Source organism: Anoplophora glabripennis, unplaced genomic scaffold (genome assembly GCF_000390285.2).
Source record: "Anoplophora glabripennis isolate ALB-LARVAE unplaced genomic scaffold, Agla_2.0 scaffold1715, whole genome shotgun sequence".
Classification (NCBI taxonomy): Eukaryota; Metazoa; Arthropoda; class Insecta; order Coleoptera; family Cerambycidae; genus Anoplophora; species Anoplophora glabripennis.
This window is the reverse complement of record NW_019417789.1, coordinates 2,762-24,240: the sequence shown is the minus strand read 5'-3', so window position 1 is coordinate 24,240 and position 21,479 is coordinate 2,762. Positions and strand designations below refer to the sequence as shown.

Below are 21,479 nucleotides of genomic sequence, written 5' to 3'. Positions count from 1 at the left end.
AGGTGATTATTTATTTAACCAATATTTCTTTATTATTCCAATTAATTAAGGAAATAAGTTAACACGATAAATTCAGAGATTTCGTAGAATTACGAAAATAATTTTTTTCTGGTAATACCTATTGACGGAATAACCTTTCTGAGATTAATCTTTGAGGTCAATACTGAATAGTGCATCTTATCAATAAACAAACGAAATTAATTTTTTGGACAATTTATTTATCTGTTCGTACGCATTCGCCACAAAAAAAATAATAAGCAAAGATATACGGTGTGTATATATACCAGTTGAGAGCATCGGACCAATTTATTTGTGGCATCAGAGTCGCTGAGAGTACCTGAAAACAGTTTGAGACTGCTATAGAAACAAACCTATAGTAAATATAAACGGAATTTCAAATATTTTATGCTAGAATTATACATTCTACTTCATAAAAAATAAAGATGCGTTGGGTTACTCTTATATTATTTTTCTCTATCTATTTGTGGGATTATCGTGCAACTTGCAATCTATTGGGTAAGTATAATATGTGTATTTATTATTTTTATACTGAACTGAAATATTTCCTCGAAAAATTATTTATATAATAATATATACATTAAACTAAGGAAAATGTATGAATATACAGGCTGTTACAAATTCGCTTCTCACTACAGGCATGTCGGAAACGGTAAGAGGTACGAAGTAGCTAAAATGGGGGCAAAGTTGCGTAATCAGGGGACCAACATTATGCCTCAAAAAAATCAAGGCTAACATGATTAGTTTTCGAAATATTTGAAAAAAACTGAAATTTTGGAAATAGCTATACCGCTATTGTTTTCCATTTTACAATAATATAAAGACTTTAACAAAATAAAAAATATGCAAAATTATATCCAATCGAATAATATACTCTCTAGCCTTATTATAGCTTCAATTGATGTGAAAAGTACATATATGTAATGTCGAATATTTTTACCAGTCTTCACAATAATGATTTTTTTAATTTTCAACATACAATAAAATCTTCGGTCACATATTAAATATTTATTTATAATTATTTTTAAAATATAGAAACGAATCATTCAGCCATGAACAATGTAGAACTTAACCTCTGCTAGACTGGATCAGCTGATAGCTTGCGCACGCGCAATTGATTTTGTTCCATTTGTTCCAAGGTGACATTGGGATACAATATTCGTACCATTGTGAGTCTACAGGCATACTATAAAGATTTAATTTTCAGACTAATTATGACAAAATCGGATACCGATATCTTTTTATATAACATCTGTAAGTGTAATACGTCAGTTAAAACTTACACAAATATTGCAACATCACAAAGATCTCACACATCACTGTCGTGGTATATTCTAAAGTTCTAACAAGTATCAGTTCACAATACTGTACCTAGCAACATAAAATGATTATTTTGAATATGATCCACCCATCGCAGATCTATGTAACTGCTATGCATTGTAGCTTAAGACTCACTGATTCTACGTGATTTTTTTGGTTAGTGTATCTCGAGAAATAGCCACAAAAAACCACCCTTCATTTTTTCAACTTTTTTTTCTCACTGTTTATATAGTTGAAAAACTATGAAAAAAATATGCAATATCATTCTTATCAGTAGCTTTCATATGCCTTTAGATTTATTCAAATATCTATCATAGTTTTATAGAAAAATGATTTTGAAGTTAAGGGTTGCAACCCCATTTTTTAAAAAATGAGCAAAGATAGAGCTCTGATAATTGGTCAAAAGTTATTTCTATCAACAAGCAACACACTGAAGACACCCGGTGAGACCCTTTATCTAAATTTTTTATTTAGATTTCTTTGTTTATTGGATTATTGTACACTGTAAGTGTCGTTAGACCCTGTGAATTCCATCTAGTCATTTAAACTATTACCACTACACATTAAAATAAAACATTATTAGAGTTTTATTCCCGTGTCCATAGTTATTTCTAGGCTCTCGAGTGCTCAAAATTCAAGCAAACTCCGATTTATTTTTTTTATTCAGGATATTCGTACAAATACATCAGACATGCTCGTTCACAGTTGCGGTTACAGATATAATAATTTCCGATAATATTACGCTGACCTTCATTTTTAACCTTTGCCAAAACTAAAATATTTTTGAACATTTACTGAAATTTTTTACAGAATAATATTTTGACTTTGGTTGTTCATATGCATTTTTAAGAATTAATTTGTCATAATAAAATTAAAATTGTAATAATGTTTTAATTTTGACGCAACAACTTATTGAGTTATGTATGTAAGTCATCGTAATAGTTAATAATAATAAATGTTTTATTGCAACGCGTGGTGGTAATAGTTTAAATAACTAGATGTATTTCACAGGGTCTATCGACACTTACAGTGTACGATAATCCAATAAACAAAGAAATCTAAATAAAAAATTTAGATAAATTTGGAATGAATACGAGACAAAACGTCTGAATCTGGTTCGGACTGAGGCAGTACAGTATTGTGGATCATGAAGGTTTGCAAAAAATGTAATAAAATTTCTAGGGTCGTATTTAAAAAAATGAAGTTGATGATGATCCTGGAGAGATGAAGTGTTACATATAAAAATGTATTATGTCATTCGATACAGGGCCGAAAGTGGCCATGAGAAAGTGTTGTTCTTTTTTCAATATCACCTCAATAAGGCTGAAATGAAACAAAAACGGATTTCCTAAATTTCGTTTTTTTTTTTTCAAATATTTCCAAAAACTAATCATTGATTGATTTTTTAGAGGCATAATGTTGATCCCCTGATTATGCAACTTTGCCCCCATTTAAGCTACTTCATACCTCTTACCATTTCCGAGGTCCCTGTAGTGAGAAGCGAATTTGTAACAGCCTATATATACACATTGGAAGGTCTAAAATCCTAGGGCATTCCTTTTAATTTTTTTTGTAAACAAATCTTTTCTTTGCTGAATCTTTCAAGTTGTATAGCGCATATTATCAGATATCGATAATTGTGATAGACTTCAAGACCTTCTCACGCTTATGAAGGAGTACTGCGCTGTTAATAATGTTTGCTTTAAATATTTATAATATAATTTTATATTTTTATTATTGTTTAAACGGAAATCTAGCCTGACGCAATGAGGTGTAAGATATTGGTGCAGTGTTTGATGTAAACTATTTTTTCGAATATATTCAGGTAGCCCACAGTGGATTTTATAGTTAGTAATACGTCATACTTAAGCATATTTATATCTCAATATATACATATTATGTATATGTTATATTATGTATATATTTAATCAAGTACGAGGAACAGGACAAACAATAAGCTAACCCTCACCCAAGCAGTCTGGCACCTACAAATGACGTACGCTGGAACCGCATGGGGAGACACACCTAACCCGGATGCAAGACGTCCAGAATATAGCCCTCCGTTACGCGACGAGGGCACCCTGGTTGGTCCGCAAAAGCAACATTTGCTGAGATCTGGGATTGTCGCCTGCCCTGGAAGGGATTAGGCAGTACGCGAGAAAGCTATCCTAGCCACAGCAACCAGCTGATCCGAAACGTGGTGGACTACACAGACCCGAAGAGGTTACCGGCAGATGCAAACGCCTGGACATCAATTCCTGGATCGCCAGAAGAAACGAAAACAACAACACACAAACTCCACCAAAACCTACCTCGGGTCTAGCGACCATGAAAACGGTCGCAAATTCAACTACCATTTCCCGTTCCGCGCCAGCCTAAGGGTCCCCTTAACAGTTCGTTTCCTAAGCTTCATAGCAGCACGACCTCACCCAAATGCACCACCCAAGTCGCGCATGGCGCGGGTCGCCCGCTACCGACACACAACACCCTCGGGGATTTACACAGACGAACCGGCGAAGAAAGAAGAGGGCCAAAAAAATACTATATAATAACCTCAATATTTCTACAAGAGAGGCCTATATGGCGCAGTTCCTATCACAAACCAGAAACATTAACCACGTAGAGCAGCTCCATTCGCATAAAGAAGCTTTTCACCTATCTTTCCAAGAATTCTCACGAGGCTCCGCAGACGTTACGATACCTCCAGAATCGTCAGAGACACATCCACGACCATGCAGGCAGGCGTACGATCGAGCGCTACTTTTTTCACTTAAATTTCTAAATTTCCATCGTCGAGTCACCCTGATGAGAAGATTACCCCCGAGAGTCCTCCGTTCTCTCGGATGTCGAGGACAACGTGTGACACTCTTTCCCCGAGGACACCCATGAGAGCCAAAAGCGGAAAAATTTCGCCCCGCTTTCCAAAAAGTGGCGAAAAAACCAACATCCAGATGACTTCAAATTCGCACCCTTGACAGACATGAGAGTCGGTCTTAACACAAGTTAATTTCAGACCTACCGTACCATTCAAGGGCGCGCTTTTTCCTGATCAAAAAGTACTATACCAGACCGTACAACGGATTACCTAGCGGAATCCTCCCAGCCGGTGTGCGAACACCAACCTAGGGTTCTCGCAGTTATTTAGCCAGAGAGTAGTTGCATGGCCTGCGTGTGTACTCGACAGACTATTAAGAATTCGTATCGCAACCACCGCATTGCATACCTATCTTGTATTACGATTTTTCGATAAACCATTAAATAACATTTCAAGTTATAATTTCTACAAAAAAATTACCCAAATCGGGCGCAACGCTTTCATACACAGCTTTCGGGCAACCACACTATCAAAGTTTCTAAAAACGTACCGGCAATCTACAGAGGCCGTACACAACAGTGTTTCTAACCAGTGCAAAGACAGTGATTTTCGGAGACTAGGGTATATCACTAATTGTCTTTTCTTTTAAAATTAAAAAGGCTACAATCATGAAAAATTCTGAAATTCAGTGCATTATCTCAGCACATAATACTTTTCACATTTAATATTTTAAATGTCATCATTTCATCATGTATTACTTATGATCCTCATTTGGTCAAGAAACGTGGTACCAGTTATTAAACTAGACAATATAAATTAAATTATTAAATATGTTAAAGAGCGTCCTTATTTTTTTTTTTAGAATTTTTATTTTACATTTTACTTACAGGTCTTTTTGGGTACCATCCAACGAATCCCACTTTTTCTATAACGATCATAAATAATGTAAAATATTGGGTCAGCAATTACAAGGTGAGCAAAAGAATTTATTAAATCAATTATGCTTTAAGGCATTGTATTGTATTGAATATTCAGCCCATTTTTAATGTGAATTTCAGAAAAAAATGTTCCTAACAGTTTGTTTTTAATGGAAATGGAAAAAAGTTTAATTGAATTTGCTTTACTATGCAAATTTTTGAGTTTTTAAATAAAAAGAGAATGTGTTACTGAAAAGTTACAAATAAACATAAAATCAAAAGGTACAGTTAATTTTCATATTTGTAATAAACATTCACACATTCGTGGTGAGTATACTGAAATTATATTAGTTCAGAACGCTTTCAAGGGTTTTATCTTCTTCATGAATCAAAACGATACTAACTTTTTTTTGTTGGATATCATTTTATTTGGATATATCGGAACTGTGAAAAAAATTAAAAAATGAATCGAATCAAAAGGATCAGTCAAGGGTTATTTTTTATGTAAATAGTTTTACCTAACTAAAAACCTCACACTGGAAAAAGTAGACATATAAAAAAATACCATAAATTTTCTTGAAAGTTTACAATGCTTTTCAGAAATTTTTGTCAATTGCATGCTCAAATGATGTTCAAAATAAAAAAAATTGCATTTACTGCATACCTACCTTGTGAATGCATTATATGTATGATATAGGAACTTCACAACCTGTAAATATTATAATAGACTTGGACTCGGCTACAATTTTTGCTTGGGTTGGGTCCAGGACTGTAAGCTATATGGAGGCCTCTAAAAAAAACGTTTTGATTTGATTCTAAAAAAAAAGTCACGCAGTCACCGTCTTATTGATATGACAAAGATAATAATATCATCTTTTTTCTGGAATGGGCGCAGCGCTTTCTGGGGAGGGCCGTGCACACCCCTACCCCCCTAGCTACGCCCAATGTTATCTTAAAAAGCAAGAATTTGATAAACAAAAGAAATGCGAAAATTTTGAAGAAAAAAAAATGATACCGTTAAAAGGAAATTAAAAGACACCGCAAGTTTTTCATTAAATGGTTCAGGATGTGTTTCTAATTGCTGTGTGAAATTAAGTCCTTATTAGCTACAAATATTAAAAGAAGAAATCAGTAATTATAAAATAAATACCTTATAGCTGTGGCTATGGAAACAGACAAAAGCAATCACATTTAAACCATATTTGCAGGACAAAATAAAACTGTTGAAAATAATTTTAATCGCTGAACACAAAATATAAACTATCTATACATATAGAGTGGAAGCTCTAGTACTGAGTTTGTTTAAAAGTTCCAGCGCTCCCGGTGGGTAACCAGAAACTATTTTTTATTGAGGATATTAAGTATTTTCCATTTTTAGAATACTGATATGTTAAATTAACATCAATAAAAGTTGTTCAGATTATGGTAGTAGCAAGTTGGGAGCGGCTTTAGTGGGCCCTTTTTGAATGCCCCGCCGTTGAATTACCTATCTCCTCTCTGTCTTCGACCCCCCTCGAATCTTCCTGAAGCCCTGATATTAAATATTTTCCATTTTTAGAATACTGATATGTTAAATTAACATCTATAAAAGTTGTTCAGATTTTGGTAGTAGCAAGTTGGGAGCGGCTTTAGTGGGCCCTTTTTGAATGCCCCGCCGTCGAATTACCTATCTCCTCTCTGCCTTCGACCCTCCTCGAATCTTCCTGATGCCCTGATGAAGACCAGGATTTTAATCCATGTAGGTCCCTTACCTCATCTTCTTGCAACTCTTTAGTTGACTACGCATTATTCCAAAAGATAGGGGTATCCTCGCCTTCTCCACATTTCGGACATGAAGGGTCTTCCCCAATACGTACTAAACTTAAATGCTTCTAAGTCTGCAATGGTCTGTCAAGAAACCAACCATTTGATTTAGAACTCTCCGAGCAATGCTCAGCAGCCATCTCGACTTTATTTATTACCTAATGCTAATGCTTGATAAGATCATTTATAGGGGCACCGATAATGTTACCTCGTCTGATTTCGAGGATTGGTTTAGGTCACTGGCCAGGCCCACTGGATCCAAGACGAGCCAATTGATCTGCTTTCTCGTTACCGGGGATATCCATATGATACGAAACTCAAACCAATTCTACCTCTCAACGTCTATCCAGTAACTCCAGGGTGTCGCCAAACTCCTGAACAAGGACGGACCTTGTCGTCAGGGAACTAGCCATCCTGATCGCGGCCTGACTATCCAAACAGATAAAAATCCTCTCCTTTAAACAATTCCTTACTTCTACTTACTAACCTCCATGAAAATAGCGAAAACCTAAACCTGAAAAACTGTGGTGTGTATACCCTATAAAATACTTTCCTGGATGCCACCATCATCCAGATGTTCCTGCTCATGAATCTACCACCCGAGATCCATCCAAAATATACTAAAGATCCCGGGGGAACATATCACCTTCCTACTTCCACTGCTCTCTCGAGGGGAAGGTGGTGACATACCTCCTTCCTAACCTCAGCCGATCCCCTGCTCTAGCAACCCTTATGACAGATATTGGGATCTCCCTTAGGGATTTGGCAGCGTGACTCTCGACCCGTCCTTCTGCTTTCCAACCGCCTGTGTCCCTTGTCTTTAGTTATGGCGCCATCACCTCCCTCACAATCCATGTACAGAGGGTCGGCAACTTCAGGAGGACCTCTAATGCTACCGTTGGGGTCGTCCTCATTGCACCTATTACAGTACAGTACGTATATTAATGCGAACCCAAGCAGGCAAGCCTTTGGATCCTCAATAGTTGCATGGTTACCGTCACCCGGTCCACAATCGGACATAAAACAAGGACCCATACTGTAACCTCGTTCTGACCATCGCTGTGTGTACACCCAGTGAAGCACCTTTGGATTGAGTTCCCAGTTTTTACCCACTACCTTCCTTACGAGGGTGGTCCCAGAAGTACCCGGCCTGACCTAGAGATGGCGGTAGTTGTTTGAAAAATATGACTGTATTAGAAAGTACACAATCTATAAAGCATATGTTTCAAGTTTGAAGACGCCATGTTATTTAGTATTTGTTTGACAGCCATCAATAGTGAACGTTTTCAGTGAATTTGTGAAAATGGAGCAAATTGGTCATCGTTATGTGATACAATACTTGTATTTGAAAGGCCTCAGCCCAACCCATAAAAGCTGAACTAGATTCTACTCTGGGCGAGTCTGCTCCTTCGTTTACAACAGTAAAATATTGGGTAGCAGAGTTTAAACGAGGCTGTACGAGCTTCCAAGATGAGAATCGCAGTGGTTGACCAAATGAGGTGACAACTCCAGAAATGGTGAAGAAAATCCACAAAGCATTACTGGATGATCGTCAACTGAAAGTGCGCGAGCTAGCAGACATAGTAGGCTTTTCAAAAAGTGCGGTACATCGCATATTATCTACAAATTTGGACATGAGAAACCTGTGTGCAAGATGGGTGCCGCGTTTGCTCACACTCGACCAAAAACAGTGTCGTGAAGATGTTTCAATTGAGTGTTTAGCGAAGTTTCACCGCAACAATGCAGAATTTTTGCGCCGTTTCGTAACCATGGATGAAACATGGGTCCATCACTTCACACCCGAAATAAAAGAACAATCAAAACAATGGACTGAAAAGGGAGAACCGGCTCCAAAGAAGGCGAAGACCGTTCCATCTGCAGGCAAGGTCATGGCGTCGGTTTTTTGGGATGTGCGTGGGATAATTTTCATTGATTATCTTGAAAAAGGAAAAACTATCAACGGCGAGTATTATGCAAACTTATTGCATCAGAAGCGAAAAAAACAAGCAAAAACGGCCTCATTTGGCTAAGAAGAAAGTGTTGTTTCATCAAGACAATGACCAATTTTCTCCATTTTCACACTATTTCACTATTGATGGCTGTCAAACAAATACTAAATAACATGGCGTCTTCAAACTTGAAACATATGCTTTATAGATTATGTACTCTCTAATACAGTGATATTTTTCAAACAACTACCGCCATCTCTAGGTCAGGCCGGGTACTTCTGGGACCACCCTCGTATTTGCAAGAGGGTTGCCACTGATTTCCCGATAATCTTTTCAACTTGTGATCCCCAAAACAATTTCCTGTCCAGGATTACCCCAAGTATTTGACTTCTCCAACCTAGGTTAGGGTCTTCTCTATAAATGGAGCCCTGAGTTCATCTATTTTCCTCCTCGTTGTGTAAATTATATGTTAAGAAATAATAATAACGGAATATTTATAAAATTATTTATTTATAAACAAGAACTTAACGTACTCGTAGTACGTACGTGATTGAATATAATATTGGGGCAACATCATTTCATTTTTAACTCGAATATGAAAAATTCTTGATTCTATATAGAAAATTCTGCTCTGCACAATTCATTCTTCAAGACTAACTCCCTATTTTAAATTTAATTAGACCTGTCAGAAATAGAACGTCGTAATAGTTATTTATGGTAATAGTGTGTTACGGTATATATGTCACGCTGGGAAATGTTTAGGGCTAATTTTCCCAAGTGACATATGACGTAACACACGAGTGACATACAAAATNCACTGGGAAATGTTTTCCCAGTTAATTTTCCCAAGTGACTTATATGACGTAACACACGAGTGCCATACAAAATTTTATCCAACACTTTCATAGAATTTCGTTCTAATAATAAATAAAAATAACTTAAAATTTCAAGTTGTCAATGTCAGAAAGTGTCAACCTAAATTGTGTCTGTAACCAAGGGTTTCATAACTCACTAGTGACTTATGACTTATAACTCACTAGTGAGTTATAGGCCACATTATTCCTTGAAAACCAAAGAAATTATAGTATTATATTACAAGTGTCGGATAAATAATATTTAAATTTATAATTAAATCGTCGCTAAGATACAATATTTTAAATCTCAGTAAGTACACATTTGTACACAGGGTGTTCCGATTAAAACTTCCCACCTGAAACATATCGAAATTAAAAAAAAACAGAAAATACTTAGACACGTCGATTTTCTTTTCAAGGGGGACACGCGATAGTGTAAGTTTTGGTGTCTTGGAAGTTACACCTTAGGCAGGGGTGTAAAATATCTTTATACTTTAAATGGCACCCTATGTTGAGTGACACATCATTTTAAAGCTTTTTCAATTTTGCTCACGACGACATACGACTTTTTAAATTTTGGTTTGGATATGACAATAAAATCACTTAAAGAATAGGACAAAATATCAATGAATGAAAGAATGTTATTTTATTAAATGTTCAAAATGTTCCCTCCGCTTCCATATAGCAATAAAATCTTTGTTCCACTTCTAAAATACGTTTCAAATTATGTTACACAAATTTGATATTTTTTTATGTTATTCAAATCGTCATAAACAATAATTCCATATTGACATTATTAATTGATATAAAATAGTATAATCTAAAGTGTTTTTATTTTATATCTAACCAATCTTACATAAATTTATTTATTTATTTTTATTTTACAAAAAAAAATATAAAGTTGGTTGTATTACTGGTTGCAAATATTTTAATATTATTACTCTAAAACTAATTTCCACAATAACAACTTATTGTAAATGAAAACCAAGACTTGACAGTTCCTGTCATAAAGTTTTTTTACACAAACCTGTCCGTAAATTGTCTTTATTCCCACATATTAATTGCTGCAGCTGGTTTTCAGTCCTGCACCGATCACGAAAAAGAGGTATTTTGCATACACTAAGGCTTTCTTCGCGAGCCGCGCAGCGGTGAGCGGTGGGGCCCCAGGAGTCTCGCCGTCCTTCCTTTATCCGTTTGGCATATTTTGAAGGCGATTTCTTAATGTCTTCTGAGTGAAATTTCACTTTTTCCGGGGACTCCGCGGCCAAAAACGCAAATTTTCGCTGTGGGAGAGAGACAGAACCCGACGGGAACGCCCACCGACGGACGTTTTGAGGGTCGATTTAAAATACTAATGGCTTTTTTCCAAGGACCGATCGGGGGTTCGCTCAGCTTTTACACGCGAGTTTCGTTCTTTCTTCGTAGCTTAGGCGTATTTTTGCAGCGTATTTTTTACTTTTGAACGCCGAAATTTGCTTTTTAAAAAGGTTCTGCACCTTGCATCTCTCTCGCGAAACCCCAATATTTCCGTAAAGCCCGGATTATTTCGCTCAAAACGCAATTTTCTGCGCCATATTTTTCTTTCTTGATACTGCCGGCACCCGCGCTTTGTTCCGAACTTTTCTCTTTGCGTACAGGCCGCTCCCGCGACCCGACGATGTCCTCTATACGCTACCGGGACGCCTTTCCGGTGTAGCGTCGCATTGTTCTCTCTCATCTATATCGACCTCAACTTTTATTAGGTCAAACGTAACGAAATTTAAGACGAGATTAAGAATATTTTGACACAAACTATCACTGCGATAGAAACGTCAGAATTGTGAAAACTGAATTTTCCGATTCCGACGTTCCCTGCGGCTCCAGTACGACGATGAGAGATTATTTTTATGGTTTATACCGTTCCGAATCCTTCGCGGACGATTTTATGGTAGAAAAATGCAATTTTTAACATTACGAAAATGTTTGTCTACTTCGGCTATGAACGAAAATTCAAATACCGATACGAACAAACTCTGTATAGAGGCAATAATTGCTTAACGGTAGAAATGTCGCGTTGCAACCCGGAGGTCGACGGTTCGAATCACGCACGGGATCCCTGAGAATTTTTTTTACTTATTGTCGTATTTTCCTTTCATTTTAAATCTTTCCATAAGAAAAATATATAACTTTTCAAATACCTAGGTTTTTATACACAGGATGTCTAAAAATATTGCGTTGGACTTCGAACGGTACAGAGATAATTATAAAGTTGCGATGTTGATGATTTTCATATACAGGGTGTTTAAAAACTGAAGTACAGGGTGTTTCAAAAAATGTTATATTTACCAACCGGCGAGGAAAGCACCGCACTTATGTCGAGCGTAGCGCAGCCCGAGGGCCGAACGCCGAGAGAAAGGTCAACTCCGCGCAGCGGATTTTGCCGACCTTTCTAGTATTATTTATAAATTACTTGTTTTGTTTTAAACAAAAAATTATTCAGGTAAGTCTTTACTTCCAATCTTTCCTATCCGTAATATTTATTCTATTTTAGTTTTAATATGCATAAATCTGTCAATTCTATCATTGAATTCTACACTGTATTCCTTTAATTTACTTTGATTCTAAATTCATCAATTTTCGAATTTTCTTTCACCTTCCTCTTTTTTTTATGTAACTAATTTCAACTGCTCCTTTCTTTTGTTTTTCTCCTGATCCTAGTTATCCTTTAAGATTCCTACACACACTTTCACATTTTTAAAACGTTCTCTTGCTTTCTTTTATTTCACTTAAGGGCCCCATATTCTTTAAATAGTGTTTTCCGCAAAGACAAATAATTTCAAACATTTAATAACTGAATAATCTAAAGCTTATCAAATAATAGGAATGATATGTCATGCCATCTGAGTATTTTCAAAGACGCCCCAGTAAAACGAATAAACAGGTGCAAAAAACGATAAAACCATCAAGGTTTTAGGTACCGAAATCTTCGAAAATACAAACTTTTTTATATATAACTCCACATGTAAATATTTTTGTAACATTTACTTGCTTAGTCCTACATATAAAATTGTTTACTTTTATTTATAAGTACGTGAAAATAATTCTTAAAGTGTGGGGTTAGGATAACATAAAACGCATGTTTTATAAACGCTTTTTTTAGTTATTATTTTATTTGGGTAAATTTGAATGGTAACAATGAATAAACAAAACATCAAGGATTTTATTTTTGTGCTTACTTTTATTCTACACGTTTTACTTTTCAAGATTTCAGTACCTAAAAATGCCAGAAATTTCACCATTTCCAGCCAGGGATATGGCCACCTTAACCTATTTCCACTCTCTTATATACTATGAATAATTTTTTATATTCTAATTACAAAAATTTGTATTGTTTTCCAGAACTATTGTTTATATTTTTTTTAATATTACTTTATCTTTCTATCATCTTAATTTCAAACCTGTGTATCGACTTTTATGTTGTCATCATTTGACATTGATTAGTTTTGAATCCAAATATTTAAAATTCAAATTGTGGTTTATCCTAATATAATGATGCGTATTTTTAGTTATGTATTTGTCTACTTTTTCCAGTGTAGTCTTTGGTAAAGCAAAGTTATTTTCATGAAAATAATCCCTGACTGATCGTTTTGGAACAATTATTTCCCAATAAAAAAGAAAATGTAAAATAGCTTTATATATTTTACGATGTAACTAAAGAAAATTACTTAAATAAAGCAAAAGAAAAATAATGAAAACAGAAATGAAATGAAATGTGCATAAAAATTTAACAGAGAAAATACTTTTCCATATTCCTCACCGGAAACATAAAGAAACAATTAGTCGAACTATTTCACATAAACATGTATACAAACTTTTGTAGCAACCAAAGCCGCTGTATTTTTGAGAAATGTAAATGATTTTTCTGTAGGAATTTTAAGTTAATTAAAGGTTATTTATTAATAGAACTTGGTTTGTAAATTAACACCATACATGGTGCATGTACCTTTAAATCACTAAACCTAGAATAGAGTTGATGACACTTCTATCTCAGTAATCCTGTTCCTAGATATATTGTTACACTTGGTGCTTTTAGGCAACTCAAGAACAAGCTTCTGAGTATTGCAAAATGTATGGAATGAAACTAGTTAGCATATTGGATCAGGAAAAAAGCAACGACGTCACTTATTTGATTAGAAGGGATCCACATAACAGTAAGTTGATAACAGACTGACTTTTATGCTGTTATTTTCAGCTCCATTGAAAAACTTATCTTTTGAGACATATCGTTTAGATTGGTTACATTGTTTAGATTGTGATAGATTGATGTACTGTTTTTAGAAACAATGTTTTATACTCTGTCAATTCCGTTTGCATTAAAATTGTTAAATAAACAAAATTTAATATTGTAATGGCACTGTTTCCTTTAAAAGCACATTTTTGCTAACAAACGATTGCTCCTAATTTCGTTTTTATCAGTGGAGTTGAAAATAAATTTTAAACAATTTTTTTATGCATTCACAAATTTAAATGCCTTTTTCTTGAAAACGGTTGGCTTTAGAGATATTAGCACGGTATACTTTTTTAAGCAGAAAAGTTTTTCCAGCCCAAAGTGAAATACACCGTGGCACAAAACACTTTTGACAGTTTAGATGCGTCCTAACGGTCGCTTGTGGCGCCCTCTAGAAGACACAACGAAATCGTCGATAAATTCGAATTTCTCATCCCAAAAAAACGCCGATGCGAAATTTCACGAAATTAGCTCGAAGTGGTCGAAAGATTTTGAAGAAAATGTTATTTATTTTTTCAACTTTTATACCCTGTGGTTTAAGTTATTATCAATTTTTGGACTAAGGCAAGTTTAGTTAAATCGACTTATTTCCAGCCGTACTGGTGGAGCATAGTACAGACCATTTAGAGACACGATAAACGGGAAATGTAGATATAATTTAAATGACTTGTTATTTCTATGTGAATCATTACCCGCCAACGGCAACAACTGAAACCTAGAACAGTGTAAAACTCCGTTCAAAGACAAATATCTATTGCAACTGAATACTTTTAACACATGCCATTCACTTATCTACCTGTAAATAATTTCAATTTTATTTTACTTCAAAAATTTTACCAAATTAATTCTAATGTAAAATTAGATAACTTAGGTGGTAGATAGTTACACTTATGTATCTTTCTGGAAACAACAGTAGTTTAATTTTGGTTTTTATTTCAGCTTTCCACAAAGTCTCATAAACCACCAGTCTTTTCACTTCCTGAAAAATTAATAACCCAATTAAATCTATATCTGTCTCATAAAATACATATGTGAAAAAAGTGACAGACATAGATTTAATTATCACTTATAATACTACTAGAGCTTCAATTATTACTGGAAATTTTTTCGAGCACACGAATATTTTGAAAATTTTCCCGGGTCGAAGAGAAGGGAGAATTTTCTAAAAAATATTCTTGTGCAAGAAAAAATTTCCAGTTTTTAATTGAAGCTAGAGTGGTATTCGGTAAGAAAATTTCACAATGAAGTGTTAAAAAATATCGACAAAAATATAAAGATATTAAAATTGTTTGATTGTTTTGAAGAGACAGTAGGCTTTGTATGTTAATTCAAAAAGGATAACAAATGTCATTTTATATGCACGGTGTCATTGTGAAAAGTTTAGTTTTTTTACGAAAAATGTCTCGTTTTGGAGAAGAAAACCAGGACATAATAAAAAAAGAAATTCAACATCTGATGCCAGATAATACCAAAAAATCAAAGATAAGCATTTGGAAGCAGTTTCTAGAATTTTGCAATGAAAAATCTTATAATATACAGGGAAAGCTACCTGTTGAAGAACTGGCAAGTATTCTAGAAGATTATTCATTTAATATGAGAAAAAAAAATCAGAGGAGTACAAAGAAAGTGTTGTAAAAGTAATGTGGAATTCAACTGCCAAACAACTACAGGAGATGTATTACGAAGAATTTAAAGTTAAATTTGATTCATTTTCTGACATAACCTTTAAAAATGCAAGAGCAGCACGTGATGCTAAACGTAGAAAACTACAAAAAGATCCAACAAAACGAAAGCTTAGTGCCTTGGCCTTAAGTGATGCTGAATATATGAAGATTGTAGAACTCTGGGATGAAGATTGTCCAGAAGGTCTTCAGCGAAAGTTTTTTCATATTGCTTCCCATGAGTTAGCCTGGAGGGGCGGAGAAGGTGCAGTAGCAAATATTGAATACTTTGTTGAAGAAACTGATAATTTCGGCAAATTTACTGGTTGCATAGAGTATAATCCCATTTTTTCGAAGACAACACAAGGCGGTTCAAGAAAGTTAGCTGATAGCAAGTGGCTAATCACAAACATAAATAATCCAACCATATGTCCTGTTCGTCTTTTTAGGAAGATGATGGAAAAACGAGGTAACTCTATAGAGACCAATCGTTTGTTTTTAACTCCTAATCCGTTTTGGGATCAAAGGAATTCAAAGGGATGGTACAAGAATTGTCCAGTGGGGAAGAACACGATTTTCACATGGTTTAAATCGGCTGCACAGAAAATTGGTGTTGACACAAAAAAAGTGAAAATTACGAATCATTCAGCGAGAGCAACTGCAGTATCCAATTTGGCGAAAAAAGGAATTGGGGAACAGCAGTTGATCAAAATTACAGGCCACAGTAGCAGTCAATCGATAAAACCTTATTTACAGATTGATGAAGGACATCATAAAGAAATTGTTGAAGCTATGCGGTGTAATTCAAAAGGCAGCTGTACCAATGTTTCAGTATCAAAAATGATGCAATCACATGCAAATCAATCATCAGTTATAACTTATAATAACTGTACATTTAATGTTACAAATAATAATTATAGTAGTACTGATCAAAATAACAGTAATAATAATTAATATTGTTCTTTAGTGCGTAATATACCTATTTTAAACAGGTGATACAATTATTTTCTTTACATTTATGAAAATAAGGTATTTAGATATCAATCTCGACGGTCATATTTCTAAATTTGTTCTAAATTTCTATTCTAACATCAGTTAAGATTATGTTAAATAATACACAAACTACCAAATTTGGTTGTGCAAAATAAGTATAAGGCAGTTGGTGGTAGTTCAAATCTTATTATAATATATGATCAATTATTCTTGATCAACTTCATTCCACTAACGTTGGTGGAAATATAATTTCTTACAAGGAACTCGAAACAAAATACAATTAAACGACTTTAGTTACACAAAATAACAAACAATTAGTCAATAATAGGTCAATCTTTCCGTTTTCTACAAATTAATTTTACTAAAGTTGGTAGAAACATATTTTCTTACAAGAAACTCGAACCTAGTATCGATGAAATTCACATACATTATATAAGGTTTAATAAAATGCAATTACACGACATTAATTAAACAAAATAATAAAATATAAGTCGGTGGTAGCTTTGCCTCTCAGTTTCCTAGAAACTCATTTTACTAAAGTTGGTAGAAAATTATTTTCTTACAAAAAACCTTAAGCAGTATGTAGTATCAATGAAATTCACATGCATATATTATTAGGTTAAATTTAATAAAATATAAGTAGCGAACTTTAGTTATACAAAATAATAAAAGATAAGTTGATCGTAGTTCAATCTTTCAGTTTTCTATAAATTTAGTGTACTAAAGTTGGTAAAAATATATTTTCTTACAAAGAACCTCAAGTACTATGTAATGATAATACAATTCATATGCTTATATTATTAAGTTAAATTAGATATATGTAAGTAACGAACTTTAGTTACACATAATAATAAAATACAAATCGATAGTAGTTCAGATACTCAGTTTTCTAAAAATTCATTTTACTAAAGTAGGTTGAAATAATATTTTCTTACAAAGAAATTGAAGCACTATGTTGTATCAATGAAACTCACATGCATATTTTATTAAGTTAAATAAAGTATAAGTGGTGAACTTTAGTTACACAAAATAATAAAAAATAAGTTGATAGTAGTTCAATCTTTCAGTTTTCTAAAAATTTAGTGTACTAAAGTTGGTAAAAATATATTTTATTGCAAAAAAACTTGAAGCAGTATATATAATCAAAGTAACTTACATACATATAACATTAGGTTAAATAAAATACAACTAACCGACTTTAGTTAAGCAAAATAATAAAAAATAAGTCGATAGTAGATCAATCCCTCAGTTTTCCACATACTCATTTTACTAAAGTTGGTAGAAATATATTTTCTTACAAAGAACCTTAAGCACTATCAATAAAATTCATATGTATATATTATTAAGAAGGCCATGGAATCCATGTCAAACAAGGTAATCGTGACTTTTGACGTTATTTGACCATTTTCTTTAAAATCGTTGCGTTGTACAATTGAAAAATGGAGCGGTTTGAGAAATACGTTTTATGCAAGTTTTGTAAAAAAGTTAGTGAAATTAAAATGTATCATCGGAACCTAAAATTTTTAATGTATTTATTACAAGAATGCGGGCCAGAAATTTATTCGCCAAACTTGTTTGGGATTATTAAAAATCATTTGCTTCTTGTGTGTAAGAAATATGGAGCTCTTCGTGGATCACAGCAGAATAAGATTGTTTCAAACTACTACATTTATTTTTTGAAACATAGACATTTTATAAATTTTAGTGAATGTGTGCTTGTTTATTCTCCATTAAGAAAAGAAGACGTGGCTGAGGAATTTCAGCAACATTTGGACGCTTTAATTAAAACTACTAAAAATACATACTTGGTAAATAATTATTTATAAATGATTTGTACTTATTAAATTATGATAGAATAAATTTGAAGTTAAATATAAATGTCATTTTATTTATAAATGTCAAAAAATTTCCAATGTAATTTCATGCTCCTTACCCCAAGAAAGAGAAAAATTTTCGGAAATTTTCTTAGTTGCTATAGTAACGCTACAAAATACAGGCCTTTAATTGGCTGAAAAATACTATTGTGAAATTTTCAGTTAAATTTACTCAATAGATGAAAAGATCGGCCTATAGACAATTTTAGTTAAAGTTATAAAATGTAGTTACGCAGTAATAGGGGTTGCGGTAGTCGAAGTGTGAAAGGCGCGGTTCAAGAATTGAACTGGGTTAATTTAGATAGTCATCTGTTGAAAGACCTACCTCCAAAAGAAAAAAAAACTCAAAATCATTCAGTATTATTATCTTCGTATTCGTACGAATTCTCAAAGGCATTTATACAGAGTGTCACCTAAGGAATGTTACATACTTCTAGATCTAGAACCCAAAAGGTGTCGATTTGGCGAAACTTGCTTAAACAAAAAATGCTGCAAAAAATATACAAGGTGTTAAAATTTCTTTTTTATTTCTTGTTTTCTCCTTAACTCAGAACCCAGTTAACCGATTGGAGCAAAATTTGCTGTTGCTTAGTTTCTCTTCATGAAGTATGCAGTGAGTATGTTCCTATTAGGTTAAATCATACAGGGCGTTCAGTATACTACAACCCTCTGTGAATATACGTGTTTTTTATTTGATTTAAACGTAATTTTACTCGAAATTCATAAAGGATATCAAAATTTTGTAATAGGTGAAAAATCTTCTAAAATAGTGCTTATTTTTTAAAATATAAATTCTGTCGTCATTGGCGCATACACAAAAAAAGTTACGGGATAGCCAGTGGCGTACAGGCACTAGAAAGAACATCCTGTGTATGTATTATCACCAAATTCTTTATTTACTTTGCCTTTATATAAAAAAAATATGTTGTACCAAATTTGAAGTTTTTAAGAAAAATAGTTTTCAAATTATTTGAAAAAAACTAGGTTATCTATTCAACATTTAGAAGGCTATATCTCAGTAGGAGTGCATTTTTGTATATAGGTAAGTTCGGCTAAATAGTCTTATTTTCTTTCAAGGAACCTGTGATCAAGCGTTGTCCATCCTTTTCAGGGACGCCCTGTATAACTGGAGAAATCGTTCGCAAAATGTTAATCTCAGCGGGCAGTCTGGTTGAAGTAAATTTTGTACAGGGTGAAAATGGAAACATTGTAACTGCTGCGTGTAGGTGAAACGGTTTTGCAGCCAACTCTTGTGACTGCTGACAAATGACAAATACTAATTTTGGGATTTTCTTCTACTCTTTCTAGAATTTGTTCTTCATCTTGTACCCTTCTTTGAACATATTTTCCGTTTCGTGAATTAGACCGAAAGTTTCCAGTTTCTCTTTATCTGGAGAATAAAGAAGCAATCAATGTCTGCGATTCGGATGAAGTTCTTCATATTATGTTCTCTTAGCAGCTGTCCACTAAAATGTTCCTGTACGTAATATACCACTATCATGTCTCTTATTTCATAATTCTGAAATTCATTGTAACGAGGCATTTTCAGAAACAAACTTTTGCAAAACACATGTTGTTATGGATACGTAGTTATTTCCAAAGAATTAGAGCAAATTTTGCTTAAATCGGTTAACTGAGTTTTGGAGTTTGGTTAAATCGACACCATTTGGGTTCCTAAAGTATGTAACATTCGTTATGTGACACCCTCTATTTGATTCATTGGAATAATTAGTTTGATTTTCACTGGTAAACATATATTAATAAATAATTTAATATTACTGTTTAATATTTTGAATGCAAATAATTTTTATTTATAATATTCCTATCACGCATTTACACTTCCATCTTAAACACATTGTCTTATTGCCCCAAAAGGGCATACCTGTAAATCCTAATAACGGTATCGAAACTGGAAATACTATAATATTCATTTTGAGCTTAATTGAATATGATTTTGTAATATTATTTATAGAGAATTTTTTTAGTTTTCGAAAAATACTTCTGGACATCCGGAAAAAGACAAGCCAACAACGTCTGGACCTGGGGAGATAATCAACCCATGATTTATACCAACTGGATACCTCTACATGAAGGTATCAATCTATTCTGGTCTCCACGTTGTATGTATTTGAAGTTCAATGGTAAATGGAAGAATATCTGGACATGCAATACCAGACTTTTCTTTATTTGTGAACAGCCCTACATAGAGAGCTTTGAATCAAAACCTGTTACAACTGTAAACGTAGACGTCAGCAATCATCAGATGACTCCCGTCACTTACACAACGTCGACTGATCCTTCCCTTTCGATTGAACCCCGCTTTGATAATATACAAGCCATTTGAATTAAATAAATAATATCTTGTGAATGTTTTCGAATCTTCAAATAAACTGGAAAGCTAGAACAGATAAGTTTTTCTATTGCTTCCATTCATCGTAACTATAAATTGAAAACAAAAAGGATAATAATAATACCCTTGAAACTCAGCAAGTTAAAGTCGAGGAGTGTTGGACATAACCGAACCCCGAACACTGTTATACCGGATAAAAGGTTCCACTACCTTTAAAAAGCGCAAATTTAACCGCGCACATTTCTTTTCTTTTGAAATCTAGGACCAAACAATATGTTTTGACTAGAAAAGTTTAACTCTTGGAAGATACATCCAATCACAATAATACAAAATTAAATCGTGTTTATATATATATTGCCAAAGCGTTAGACGACTGTCTAAGTTAACTAACAAAATTCTAAATAAAGTCGGGTCTGCAGTCAAAGCCAAAATTTTTAAGTGTACTCTTTTTTATTACTCGAGCTTTCGGAACAAATTTATTCCGCCCTCAGGAGAAACTATAATGGAATATACATTGATAACAACAACAAGTAATAATCTAATTTATACTTACAAAATTGAGATTTGAATCAAAAAATTTTTTAAGCAAGTTTAAAACAAAATCCATCTGAATCATCAGTCACAACAGTACGATACTTGAAAATCTATTGTTAAAAAC

At 33.7% G+C, this 21,479-nt stretch overlaps 1 protein-coding gene across 1 annotated transcript; it reads left to right on the top strand.

The window, feature by feature from the left end:
• Positions 1-298: 298 nt before the first annotated feature.
• LOC108915956 (macrophage mannose receptor 1) lies at positions 299-20,877 on the top strand. The gene is made up of 4 exons (XM_018722120.1): positions 299-516; positions 5,043-5,125; positions 13,749-13,866; positions 20,457-20,877. The coding sequence occupies exons 1-4, from the start codon at positions 444-446 to the stop codon at positions 20,813-20,815; spliced, it is 633 nt and encodes a 210-aa protein (XP_018577636.1). The 5' UTR covers positions 299-443; the 3' UTR covers positions 20,816-20,877.
• Positions 20,878-21,479: the final 602 nt, after the last annotated feature.